The sequence below is a fragment of the Marmota monax genome, unplaced genomic scaffold (assembly GCF_021218885.2).
Source record: "Marmota monax isolate L192 unplaced genomic scaffold, Marmota_monax_Labrador192_F-V1.1 WCK01_AAM20220418_F8-fsc01032, whole genome shotgun sequence".
NCBI classification, from domain to species: Eukaryota; Metazoa; Chordata; class Mammalia; order Rodentia; family Sciuridae; genus Marmota; species Marmota monax.
The window spans coordinates 61,746-76,171 of record NW_026693087.1 but is presented as its reverse complement, the minus strand read 5'-3'; the positions used below and the strand labels follow the sequence as shown (position 1 = coordinate 76,171).

Genomic DNA, 14,426 nt, shown 5'->3' with positions numbered 1-14,426 from the left:
GTACTAAGTATTCCAATTTCCCTGCTCTGATTCTTACACACTGTGTACATATTTTTAAATAACTATAGGTACTCATGTGTCAACTAAACACAAAAGACTTAGTTAAAATGGATTTTAATATTTAAAAAGGAGGAAATTTTTAAAACTTGGGCCTGACCCTTCAATTTAAGAAATTGTTTCTTATAAAGATTTAAGAGGTTGAGTTAAGATTTTTTTTTGTAGGTTTATATGCTGTCATTAGTAATATGGTCTCAATAATGCTGAAACAATATCTAATTTTGGTGCTATTAATTCAACCCAAAGTTTGCACATGCTAAACACATGTTCTACCAATGAGGTACATCCCATTACTGAATAACAATTTTAATGTCTTCTTGTTGCTATACTTGAAGATCACAATGAAACAAATAATGGAAATGCTCATACCTAGTTTCAAATAAATTAGTTACTTTTACAGTTCATTCCAGATTTTCCAGTTGAACTGAAATGTAGATGCTGTATTTTGTAATAGACTTTCTTCAGTATATTTTTCTATATTTCTTTCTAGTTGGTAAATTTATTTTTAGTCATTTAAGTTTAACATAAATCTGAAAATAACTGTCCTGATATTTTTTGTTTTCATTCATGTCTTGTCCACCTCTTTAAAAGCATCTATTTGTCATTATCATAAATTGGGACTAATGTGATGAATTGCAGCAAAACCACAGTTGATTTCATCTGTAATTTGATGCATATATTCATGATAACTTGCTAATAGTTTTCTTCATTTAATGGCCTAATTCCTATTATATAGTGACTTTCAGTACAAAGATAATTGTAGCCATCTAAAATTCATTAATTTGGCACTGAACCCCCATGTCCAGACTAATGAGGGTGGCAGGGTTTATGTAAAGCAGGAGTGGTGTGAGGACCAGTGAGAAATCTAGGAGATGTGGACAGGCAGTGAGGTGGAGACCAGGTTACCTAGCATCTCCTTTATTCTTTGTGAAAGTATATTGGAATTATTTTAGCAAAGCTTTAAAGATGTGAGGATGTGGGGTATTAATTTGAGTCTCTAATAAGAGAGGGATAATAACCTCTGTAGAATTCACCACTACCAATGAGACCTGTGTAACCATATTTGATTGAGATTTCAGTAGTTTGTTAAACATTGCAACTTTATCAAGGGCAGTATGTAGAGATACAGAGCTCACCCTGTTGTGTAAGGAATGTGATAGTGACTAAGCAGGAGTACACAATCTTCTATTTTCTTAAGGGAATTCAGAAATAAACAGCAGCTTACTGCTGTATGTAGTGATATTTTTTCAGAGTAAAAATCATTATATAATAATAATAACAACAACAACAATAGTAATAATAATAACAATAATAATAATAATAAATTTTTAAAGTGAACTGAGTAACAAAATCATTAACAGAAATATCAGGTAGTTGTGAGACATCTTGAAAAACAGCCAGCTGGTACCCTGAAACTACAACATGTATCAGAGGCTTCTCTAGAAGATTTAGCACATTTTCACATAAATTTAAAATATAAAGACAGGATTTAATGAAGAAACTAAGACAAATGACAAGTATGTAGAAAATTGAACATGTCATCTGTAAATCAACACCTGCTTAAGTAATAAAAGTTATTCTGGGATACTAATTTCAATGAACAGCTTTCTTTATATTTTCATTATAATTGATTTTCTTATATTTGAGGATCTTTATACTGCACTTATTTCTTACACTTAAAATTTTCTTTTAGAATTTTTCTCTTACAAAATCAGCATCTTTCATTAAAATATCTAGTCTGATGAAAGCTGAGACTTTTTTCTGTAACCCAGCAGCTTTTCATGCTGTCTCTACTTCCATGGTACAACAAGGAAAACTAAACTAGAGGTACTATTTAATAGAATGCTTCAGGAAAATTTGTTATTTTTACTTCATTTTTGTGCATCTATTCAAAATCTGCAAGTAATTACTAAATTGACTTTAAAAATGTGTACAAAATTTTTATGCTTTTCTCAAAATACAGATATGTTTTAGGTTTTAGTTTAATTATTGAAAAACTTAGGCTATTTCTTTTATTTTCATTTATTTTAGATACATTATGAAGCATATAAATATTTGTATTATGTCTGGACTGATATCCAAACTAGACAATGAAAAATGTTAGCTAAGTTTTTTACAGTACATCTCTTAAGTCATTTTTTATGATATATGTAATGCACCTGACGTCGAATTCGCCCATATAACATGTAAAATACAGTGTCTCTTAGTACATTAAAAGAGTTATGTAACCATTTACACAGTAAATTTTAGAACATTTTCATGTTCTTGAAAAGAAACCTGGAACCTCTTAGCTGTCAGTTTTCTAATCCCTACACGTCCAAAGTCCTAGAAAACTACCAGTATATTATTTTAGTAATTTACAAATGTAAACAATAGGACTTTTAATTTATTTATTTATTTATTTATTTTTTAACTTTAGGCAAGACTCTATTTTATTTTTATGTGATTTTTAAATTTGTTTTAATTAGTTACACATGATGATAAAATGACCTTGACATATCATACATTTGAATCACATGGGATAAAATATCTCATTTTTCTGAGTATACAGGTTGCAGAATCACATTGGCCATGCATTCACATATATACACATGGTAATAATAATGTCCGTTTTACTCTACTATCCTTCCTATCTCCCCAGCCTTCCCCTCCCTTCCCATCACTTCTCTCTAATTAATCTAAGGTAACTCTATTATTTTTTTTCTCACATCTTCATACATGTATTTTGTATAACAGTGAAGGTCTCCTTCCACCATCCATGCAATTCCCTTTCTCCCTCCTTTTCCCTCCCACCCCTCTTCTCTGTGTAGAGGTAATCTTCTTCCCATGCTCTTCCTCTCTTCCCCATTTTGAGTCACCCCCCTTATATCAGAGAAGACACTGGGCATTTGTTTTTCTGGGGATTGGCTAACTTCACTTAGCATAATCTGCTCTAATGCCATTCATTTCCCTGCAATTGCCATGGTCTTATTATTTTTAGTGCTGAGTAATATTCCATTGAGTATATATTCCACATTTTTATCCATTCATCCATTGAAGGGCATCTAGGTTGGCTCCACAGTCTAGCTATTGTGAATTGTGCTGCGATAAACATTGATGTGGCTATGTCCCTGTAGTATGCTGTTTCTTTATTGTTCTTTTTAGATATATATGACAGTAGACTGTATTTGAATATTTACATTCATAGATTATAACTTCACATTTTTATATTTGTACATAATGTGGAGTTACACTGGTCATGTATTCACATGTGAATATACGAAAGTTGTTTCAGATTTATTCTACTGTCTTTCTGTTTCCATTTTCATTTTCATTCCTTTTGTCTTAATTCAATGAACTTCTATTCTTTTTTCCCACATTCCTTACTGTGTGTTAGCATTCACTTATGAAAGAGAACTTCCAGCCTTTGGATTTGGAGGATTGGCTTATTTCACTTAGGATGATAATCTCCAGTTCCATCCATTTACTGGCAAATGCCATAATTTCATTCTTTCTCACAGCTTATTAATATTCCATCCTATGTACATGACACATTTTTTAATCTGTTCATCTATTGAAGGGTACCTTGGTTGGTTTCATAGCTTCAATATTGTGATTTGAGCCACTTTAGACATTGTTGTGGCTGTGTCACTGTAGTTTGATGATTTTAAGGATTTTGTGTGTAAATCAAGGAGTGGGATAAGTGGGTCAAATGGCGGTTACATTCCAAAATTTCTGAGGACTCTCCATACCGCTTTCCAGAGTGATTGCACCAATTTGCAGTCCCATCAGCAATTGTGTAAGTGAACATTTTCCCCACACTGTCACCAACATTTATCATTATTTTATTCTTTTCAGTTGGCCATTCTGACCTGAGTGAGATGGAATATCAGTGTGGCATTTGCATTTCTCTAATTGCTAGAGATGTTGAATTTTTTTTTTTTTCATATATTTTCTGACCATTTGCATATGTTCTTCTGGGAAGTGCCTTTTCAGTTCCTTTGCCCATTTATTGATTGCATTATTGGTTGGTGTTCTTTTGGTGTTAAAAAAATTGAATTATTTGTACATCCTGGTGATTAATGTTCTATCTGAGGTGCACATGGCAAAGATTTTCTCACATTTTGAATGCTCTCTGTTCATAATTCTTGATGGTTTCCTTTGCTGTGAAAAAGTTTTTTAGTTTGATACCAACCCATTTATTGATCCTTTAAAAAAATTAGTTGTGTATAGACCACAATATCTTTATTTTTATGTGGTTGTGAGGATCAAACCCAATTCCTCACACATGGAAGGCAAGCACTCTACCACTGAGCTACAGCCCCAGCCCCAGCCCCATATTGATGCTTTTAAAAAATATTTTTATTTGTAGATGGACACATTATCTTTATTCATTCATGTGTGGTGCTGAGGATCAAACCAAGAGCTGCACACATGCTAAGCAAGCACTCTACCACTGAACTACCAGCCACCATTTGCTGATTCTTGATATTAACTTTTGCTTTTTGGAAATCTTCTTTGGAAGTTGGCTTATAGTTCTAACTCTAAAATTACTCTGTAATGAATATTTCATACAAGTGAATTTATACAACAGTAGGTCTTTTCTTTTGTACCAGTTTCATTGACTTAGAATACTTTTTTCAGGGATCCTCTGCATTATAGTAAGCATCACTATTTTATTTCTTTCTGTTGTCTAGTAGAATTTTGTTTTATGACTATGTCACTTAGCCAGTTATTAGTTGCTAAACCATAAAATGCTTCCACCTCTTGACAACTCCAGTACTACATGGCTGGGGGCATCTATTTACAAGTTAATATTTGGACATGCTTTTATTACCCTGCCTCTTTGTGGTCTTCATGAATTGTGCCGATTGTACCATATCTCTGTCTTATTCATGCTGTACTTTCTGACTTGTCTATTTTTATTCACTTGATCATGTTTATTCAGAGATCACATAAAATTTTTATTTTTCATGCACTTTCTCTGACTTTTCTGTCACCAACAGTGTTTGCATAGTGATTATCTTGTTGAGATATAAATTCTCCCAAAGTGAGAGTAATATCTGATATCCACACCTATTCTAGAATGAATGGAAAACATTAATGCCTAATAGTTGTTTTAACAAAATTACTATTTGATATCAATCAATATTTTTGTTAGTAGATTGGCCTGTTAAGACTTTTATTCTAACTATATTTCAGTGACAAAATATAAAATTAAATTCACTTAATCCAATAGTAAATTCAGTATGGGAAAAATCATCTTCTATATAGATTTCCTCAACATTTATTATGTAGCCAGAATTGGGATTTATAAATGTGTAATCCTTACCAACTGAAAAGCTAATATACCTTATTATAGAAACTTAATCTGCTCTTCATAATGCTGGTATAGATTATGTTTTGTTGCAATTGAATTTATGTAAAATTTGTTGTTTGAGTTTGTGTCGAATATTTTCAGTATCTTATTTTCATATTGTGTTTTTTCATACTTCTTTTATTCATGCAGATGGATGATCTTACTCCAAAGACGAACAATGCATCTTCAAAGCATTTACGTTTGAGAACAAACTATGAATGTTTTATGCAGAACTTGTTTTTTTATAAAAAGTATACAAGATACATTTGAAAAAATAGAAAGGAATCAAAAGAAGTTGGAAGAAAATGTAATAAACTTTCCAAGGCACACACGGAGCACTCGAGTAGAACGAGGCCAAGGAGTACGGTGGGAATGTGACATTGAACATCAAGCAAGATGGGATTTAGAGGAGAAGCAAAAACAAGTATTTATGATTTTACAGGCTATCTTACTTATCTGCAATTTGCTTTAATTCATTTCATTGTAAACTGAATTTTGGATATATGCATTATAGGTGTTTTCTATATCTCTTGAGGAAAGATGTTGTGTAGATTTCTAAGAGAAGGAAGACATTTGATGCCCCTTCAAATACCTCAATTTACATCATTCTTTCAGCTAATTTGATCTGAGTAATAATTTTCATCAGATAACTGTTGGATATTTGATAATAGTGGGTATAAGTAAGACTGTAAGGAGAAAAAAATGTGATGCAGAAATATAACATACTTTTGAATTGTTAAGTTAAAGTTTTCAACTTTCATATTTTGAATTGATTCTATTATTCTTTAAATTGTCGGATGATCTGAGTGCTAACATGAGAATGATTCATTACTGTGAGCACAGATCAATGGCAGATAGCCTAGCCTGTGCAACACTCTGGGTTCCATTCGCAGTAGAAAGGAGGAGGAGGAGGGCAAGGAATGAAGAGGGAAAGGGGGAGAGGAAGAACTCAATTATTATTGGTTCCGATTTAATGTAATTGATACTGATGACAGAAGTTTACAGTCTAATATTTTTTTCTTCACATTTAAAATTGCTGTCTGAATTTTTGACTCAGAACTAAATAAAATAACTACATAATAATTATTTGGGTTCTAGTTATTTTTAAAATATATTCTCTTTATTTTCTTTAGACACAAGGAGCAGCTCCGGAAATTACACACCAGTTCAGAAAGACTGATTTTACTTCAATAAGAAGTCAGATGGAACTCAGAATTAGCCATCTGGAAACTGAACTGAAAATTCTAAGAAATTCAACTGAAAGAATATAGGCACTTCCATATAGAACAATCCAAATTCCACAAGTATGTCAAAACCTAGACTGAAAGAGAGCAACTTAGTCTCCTTAGTTTGTGTCTACTGCATAACTTTGAGACAGGATGATGAGATCGGTAGCATGCAAAAGCTAACTAGACCCTATAATTTGTGGAAGTAATGTTAGGAAATGAATGTACTCTTGAAATATTAATCTAGGAAGTTTATCTTTCACCCACCTTTGCATTTTACATCTGAAGGTAAACTATCAAGCTTTCTTCCCTTAGTGTTCTCCTATATATAATCTGGTCTATTAGACTTTTAGTTAAGTATTTTTGAAGTTTTGTGATTCACATAGTTATATTGTGACAAAACTGCTTCTACATGGAAACATGAACAAGTTTCACGATTTTTGAAAGATTATAACTGAAACCTTAAGTGTCCAGTGTTGCTATACCTACACTCTGAGCACATACTGACACCTGACAGATTAACTGATTTTTAATTTTTAAATATTATCCTTACATGGTATCTAGAGACAAAATGTTCTATATAGTTTTTCCTTTCTACCTTGTAATACTTGTGATGATGGGAAGTATAACCTGCAAAGTGGTTAAAAATCTTCTGATTATCAGTGTTGGGGCCTGTGAATGTCAGAATGAACGGGCAGTCTCCTGAAGCCCTGGTAACAAATTCATGGGCCAACTTTCTAGGCAGCAGCTTTAATCTATCTTGATCACCCACTCAGCTATCTTGTTCTGAACCAGTGGCTGTTGCTCTGAATTGTCTCAGTGTCAAATGCTTAATTTATCTAGGTAATAGGTAGAATATACATATGATGGTAATAAATGCTTGACAGTATCTTCAAGGAACATTCTTTAAGTCCTTGAACTGGTTCACTAAATATGAATGTTTCTAGCTTTACTAAAATTTTCTAGTTGCATATGTTTAAGGAAACCATGATGATTTAATATACTTTGACATAGTAAAATGGCTTTGGTAGTCAAATAAACTAAGATGTACATCATCTATATTTATATTTATATTTTAAAGAAATATCAATATTTCTAATGGCATCCTCAAGAATCTTCCAAGGAGAGTCTTTCAAGAAGGCCAGCATGGTTACTTGCAAAGTCATACATTGCTGATTTCTGTCTCTCTTCCACCAACATTGCTTTAATTGGAAGTTTGAAGCCCCCTAGAAATATGTACACTTCTTTAGAGAAATTACAAACCCATAATTGCATACACTGTTTCTGTTCTGATTCTTTTCAGTGTTGTGCCCACATATGGAGAATTTCTACCTACTCTCTTTTAAAATATTTTTTTTAGTTATAGATGAACAATACTTTTATTTTCTTTATTTTATGTGGTGCTGAGGATTGAACCCAGTGCCTCACATGTGTACGCAAGTACTCTACCACCGAGCAACAATCCCTCTACTTACTCTTATGGAAAATTTAAATTATTCTTTTATTTGATGAATTTTTTTTAAATTTTTTATTGTTGGTTGTTCAAAACATTACATAGTTCTTGATATATCATATTTCACACTTTGATTCAAGTGGGTTATGAACTCCCATTTTTACCCCATATACAGATTGCAGAATCACATCGGTTACACATCCATTGATTTACATATTGCCATACTAGTGTCTGTTGTATTCTGCTGCCTTTCCTATCCTCTACTATCCCCCCTCCCCTCCCCTCCCCTCTTCTCTCTCTACACCCTCTACTATCATTCATTTCTCCCCCTTGTATTATTTTTCCCTTTCCCCTCACTTCCTCTTGTATGTACTTTTGTATAACCCTGAGGGTCTCCTTCCATTTCCATGCAATTTCCCTTCTCTCTCCCTTTCCCTCCCACCTCTCATCCCTGTTTAATGTTAATCTTCTTCTCATGCTCTTCGTCCCTACTCTGTTCTTAGTTACTCTCCTTATATCAAAGAAGATATTTGGCATTTGTTTTTTAGGATTTGATGAAAATTTTGAAAGTGCATTTAGAAATAAATAATATTGAGGTTAATTTTGAAATAATTAAACAAGCATGAAATATAATGTGCTCTCATTCAGTGACCAGTACTTCCACTTTATCTCCCCTTCTTCCTCCCTGTGTTCTCTTTCTTCTGCTCTACTGATCTTATACTTATTTGTAGTTTTTAAGGTTTTTTTTTTTTAAATTATGCATTATGAATACACATGAAGGTGAAATTCACTGTGATATTTTCATATGGATTCACAAAAAAATTTGATCAGATTCATTTCACTATTCCACACTGAGTGCTGTCCCCAACTACCTGGCTTGGGTTGGGTTAGGGTTAGGGTTAGGTTAGGGTTAGAGTTGCATTGTGTAACAGGAGCCCTTTGGTACAACCAGGTGATTTCCTTCATACTAAGACTTCATTTGATGTCAAATATTAGTCCAACAATGATGAACTATATTTTAAGAGCTGATAAGAAAACCAATGTCCAGCTATTTTGAACCCATTTGAAGATATTTCTATAATATTTGACATTTTTATCAGGGGTATTATTACAATAATGAAATATCTGCTTGAAAATGAACAAATAAAAGATACCATCTTGCTTTCATTGCACCTTGGTTTAGAGCTTCCATGGTGGTTTTTTTTTTGTTTTTTTTTTTGGTTGTTTGTTTCTTTGTTCCAGGGAATGTACTCAGGAACACTTGACCACTGAGCCACATCCCCAAACTTATTCATGTTTTATTTAGAGACAGAGTCTCAGTGAGTTGCTTAGGCCTCACGGTTGCTGAGGCTAGCTTTGAACTCAAGACTGTCCTGTCTCAGCCTCTTAAGCCACTGTGATTACAGGCATGTGCTATCACACCCTGCTTCAATGGTGTTTTGATGAACTTCTTAACATATAGTAAAGCCATGCATATCTATGTTAAATGTGGCCTCAACCTTATTCTTTTATTTGGCATTTTTACCTAAAAAATCACAGGAGAACAAATCTAAGCTTTATAAAACAATGCTGAAGTTAAATAGTTATGACAGAAAGAAATAATTTTAATACATAAATTACAATTTAATTTAATAGCTAATATATGTTTTTTTCAGTTTCTTAGCTTACATGAATATCTTTCTGAAAAAATGAGAGAATCGGGTTTGAAGTGCTTCAGAGTCATGAAATTGGATGACTATTTAGAAAAAGAGAATGAAAGTTAATTATTATTCATGATGCAAGTATAAGTTGTTCTTATTAGTTCTTACCAGAAAAAAATGAGATAATTTACCATTTACAAAACAATGATAAATTGTGTATGAATGTAGACACAATGCAAAGGGGATTTGGGAGGCAACTCTTTTTCCAGTGTATTTCTGGGAGAAAGTGATGTTTCTTTTTTACTTATGCATAAGCTAGTTTATTTAAAACTTAATGTAATAGTTCTACATTTCCTTGTGGAACATTAGTTTGCCATATCATGCTAGCCTGAATAGAAGAGTGTTTTTTAAACTCTTTCATCACGATACAAAGATATGTCTCCGTAATCACTGCAGAATGCCTTCAAAGGTGAAGGGAGAAGGCGAGGAAAAAACTACTAGAGAGGAAGAGTGATCAAATTATTTTATGTGCATCTGTGAATATGTCATAATTAATTCATCTATTATATATAGTCAAATGCACCAGTAAAAAAATTTTGTTTAAAATAATTTTCTTTAAAAAAGAACATAAAGACAGGAATGGGAATTTTGTCAGTCAAAATCATTTGTTTTCACATCAAATGTGTAAAGGCATTAGACACCACCTTATTGTTATCACTACAACATACTTACTATGTTCAGTAATATATTTTAGACCCTATTTGGGGAATTAGTAAGAGAAGAGTTTTATACAAAGAATACTCTACATGGTGATATTTATATAAGAGTTGGAAGAATTTACCACATATCTCATCAAGTGCACATCTATAATGAGCTAAATGTTTAAAAACTGCTGGGCATAACTTCTGAAATCAATTACAATTAAAGAGCTATGTATTTTTTTCCAATTTTGAATATCAACAAATTAAAACCTTAGTGTGAAACTGCTTTTTCCCCACTTCTGCCCCACTATGAAACTGTCAGCCTATACACTGACATGCTTTTATGGGAAAAATGGCATCACCCATTTTCTGTGGTTTATGGCCAAAAGCCCAGACTGACTTAGTAACAGTTACACATTTAAAATACCCTGTCATGACTCTGTCATTAGTTTACATTTGCCTCAAGAAAAGTATGAAATTTCTTAGCCAAAAATTAAAATATCCAAATCAACTGGATTTTTGTCAGGTTACTCAGCCTATCTCATCTCACTTGCTTTACTGCCACTTTGCTCTAGATTCTAGTGACACTAGACCACTGTGATTCCACAAGTTTTCTTTCTCATCTCCATGTCTGCATGCACCTCTTCCCTTTCTCTCACAATTTCTCCTTTTACTTCAGGTGTTAACTCATGTATCACTTCCATTTAAGGACCTCAAACACTGACACAAATTTGGGACAGAAGTCCCTTTTAAGTGTTCCAGTAGTATCATGTTTTATCCTTGTCCTAATGCCAATGACTCTGTATGGAAATTGCTTGATTTTCTGCTTTTGAAGCTATAGTATATGACTGTTGAGAGGTGTCCATTATCATCTCCATGTTGTCATCCCAGTTCTTGCCAGAATACCCTAGCATATGGTTGTCAAATTTATGCATAAGGGGTGGAAAACCCAAAGCTCTGATACTCAGTCATAATGACAACTGTGTATGAAAATATAGGTGTACTGCATTCCATAGTGATTTTGTATCGTGGACATATCTTTTTTTCTTCTTATAAACAATGAAAAGTTCTAAACTTCTTCACTGATTTATACTTATAAAATGTTTGAGAAAAAAATATAATTCTTTTTTTCTTCACTTGCTGCAGAATTTGAATCCTGACCATGGGAGCATCTGCCTTAAGAATTACTAATAAGACAAGACAAGATCTACTTTTGGAAACATCATAAGGATATACAGAGATTTTAAGAAAAAAATATGAAAGCTAATATTGTGTTTTTCAGACTGTTAATATAATATTTAAATTATTTATGAAATGTATGATGTAAATAATTTATTGAAATGGATGTGTGTAACATATATATGATGAAATTATCAAAATATGAAAATTATATCTGTAAGAAAATTTGAAGTGAAAGTGCAAACCAGTTTTTATTGAGATGTGTTTTCAGACTATCTAAATGTTAGCATTTAAGTTCAATTCAGCAACCAAGTCAACACTAATTTGGTAGATCTAAATATCACATTAATGATGGATTATTTATATTATATCACTGAATATGGGTCCAGAGAATTAGGCAACATTATTTTTACATGCTGGTTACTATATTCACTAATGGATTAATGTATTGCAATTATTATACTGCCATCTTTAAATTTATATTTGAGGCACTGACTTAATAATTTTTCTAATAAGAATATTTGCTTAGTGTTTTATCTTTTTTCCCCTTTTCTATTTGTTTATACAATCTTGGGAAATAATAGTAAATTTACAGGTTCTGATATAAAGTACTTTTGTCTGCTGAAGCATTTTAAATTGAATTGCTTACATATGCTATCATTTATGATATTTTTAGTATTTTGTACAAGTCAGAACATGCTAGATAACTACAATTCAGCATTCATTTATTATGAATATATTTTTCAAATATTAACAGGTAACAGCATAGTTGTTAATTATATCAGTTTCTTTATGAAGGTTATATTGTTATCTAGCATGTTCTGACTTGTAGGAAATGCTAAACCTATCAAGAAAGGTGGCATATGTTAACAATTCATTTTAAAATGCTTCAGTGGGAAAAAGTACTTTGCATTAGAACCTGCAACTTCACTAGTATTTTCCAAGATTGTATAAAGAAAAAAAGCAAAAAAAAAAAAAAAACACACACACACACATTAAGCAAATTCTGTTTCTCAAATCAACACTTGTACATTCTATCATAATGCCTTGGACCACTTAATCCTCAGATTATTTTCATGTTTTTCTAGTAGCCTAACATTGTTCTTTATAAAAAAAAATATTTCATTCAGAGGCATGAAATGAATTTAATTGTTTTATTTTATAGATGCCTTCTGATTGAAATATTCCTTAGTCTTTTCTTAACCTTCATGACCTTGAATTTTTCAGGGGGAAAGCTTGTAGAATGTGCTTAAAATGGATTCTCTGGTTTCTTTATGATTGGAGCTAGATTACATGTTTTTGGCAAGAGTACCACAGAAATCAATTCTATGATTTTCACTTTGAATCACATAATGTGACCTATAATATCCTCATTACTGCTGATGTTAATATTGGTCATTAATGTGGTATTTGCAGAATTTTACTTTGTAATTATTATTTGTGTGAAGATAGTTTGAGACTATAAATATTAATATAAATATAAAAGTGTATCATTCACCACTAAATTTGTTCATTTATTATACCTATACAGATTCATGGTTTATTTTATTGTGTTTGCTGTTACTTGTTAATATTTTAAAAATTTATTTTTCTTTCAGAAATGTTCTATTTTGATAATCTCAGATTTATAGAAGATTTAAGACAGTAGTGAAAGGAATTCATAAGAAGCATTCCCCAAATGTTATTCTTCATTTCCAGATAAGTCTAGGTACATAACAGTTTTTATCTCTGAACCATTTGCAAGATGCACACAATGTCTTTTTATTTGTAAATAAAAAAAACCTCACATTTTCTAAAAATGAGATATTATCTCTGTAACTATGGTGCAATGATCAAAATAAGTAAATTATATTGTGAATATCTACTCTACAAATCTTATTCAAAATTTGACAGTTATTTTAACAATTGTCTTTGAACCAAAATAAATCCAATTTTGGGAAATTTTAATATCAATTATTCACTGTGTCCAGTGGTCTTGTTTCTTCTGTGGGTTTTTTTTTTTTTTTTTTTTTTTTTTTTAATCTGGGATGGTTCCTGAGCATTTCTGGGCTATTCATGATATCTTTGATTTTAATTTTTGAATGGTGTATTTCAGTAGTAGTTCTATAGATTTTTCTTCAGTTGTGATAATTAGATTTTAATTTTCATAACCAGTGGATAAATGCTCAAATATTTGACTCTCAAATTAACCTGAATGCTGCTGGTAGATTGCACATAGGGATCCCTGTTCCACCAATATGTCAATATATTTGGTGATATTAAAATTAATACCAATGGAATTTGCAAAATATTTCTTTAGAGGAGCACATCATGAAGACTTTAGGCTTTGTGGACCAGAAGTTCTCTGTGGTCATAGCCTAAAATCTGCAATATACAATAATTGAATGCCTGATGGAATTCCAATAAAACTATATTTTCAGGGTAAGGGGGTGAGGCTCAGTGGTAGAGTACGTGTATAGCACATATGAAGCCTGAGGACAAATCTCAGCGTGGCAAAAGAAAACAACAACAGAAACACTTTATTTGCCAAAACAAGCTACATTCTGTTTTTAGTCTTGATTTGTTGATCCAATGTTCCTCTAATGCTGTGAAACTTCAGTGGTGACCTGCATGTATGTTTTTACTTTTGTATGCACAACACACTTCATATGCACCACATCATTCTTCTACAGACGTTCTGTACAATTCAGTTTATGAAATAAGAATATTTTCTGAATTTGCCCTCAGGTTTTGTTATTGAATTCACCATTTCAATATTAATAAGTACTTTGCATATCTGCCCTTGAAACTTATTCTGTTATCTTTTAAAAAATATTATTATTTATTGTTGAT

General features: G+C 32.0%; 1 protein-coding gene across 4 annotated transcripts in view; it reads left to right on the top strand.

Moving 5' to 3' along the window:
• Positions 1 to 13,550, top strand: part of LOC124099596 (ankyrin repeat domain-containing protein 26) — a 39,898-nt gene extending 26,348 nt beyond the window's left edge. For 3 of the 4 annotated variants that reach the window (XM_046454744.2, XM_046454743.2, XM_046454742.2), the window contains 3 exons: positions 5,546 to 5,819; positions 6,529 to 6,699; positions 11,562 to 13,550. In XM_046454744.2, the coding sequence (XP_046310700.1) occupies positions 5,546 to 5,665 (120 nt within the window). In that variant the 3' untranslated portion in view covers positions 5,666 to 5,819; positions 6,529 to 6,699; positions 11,562 to 13,550. Of the gene's footprint in view, positions 1 to 5,545; positions 5,820 to 6,528; positions 6,700 to 11,561 lie in introns of those variants that run through there. The other variant, XM_046454749.2, reaches the window with a different exon arrangement.
• Positions 13,551 to 14,426: the final 876 nt, after the last annotated feature.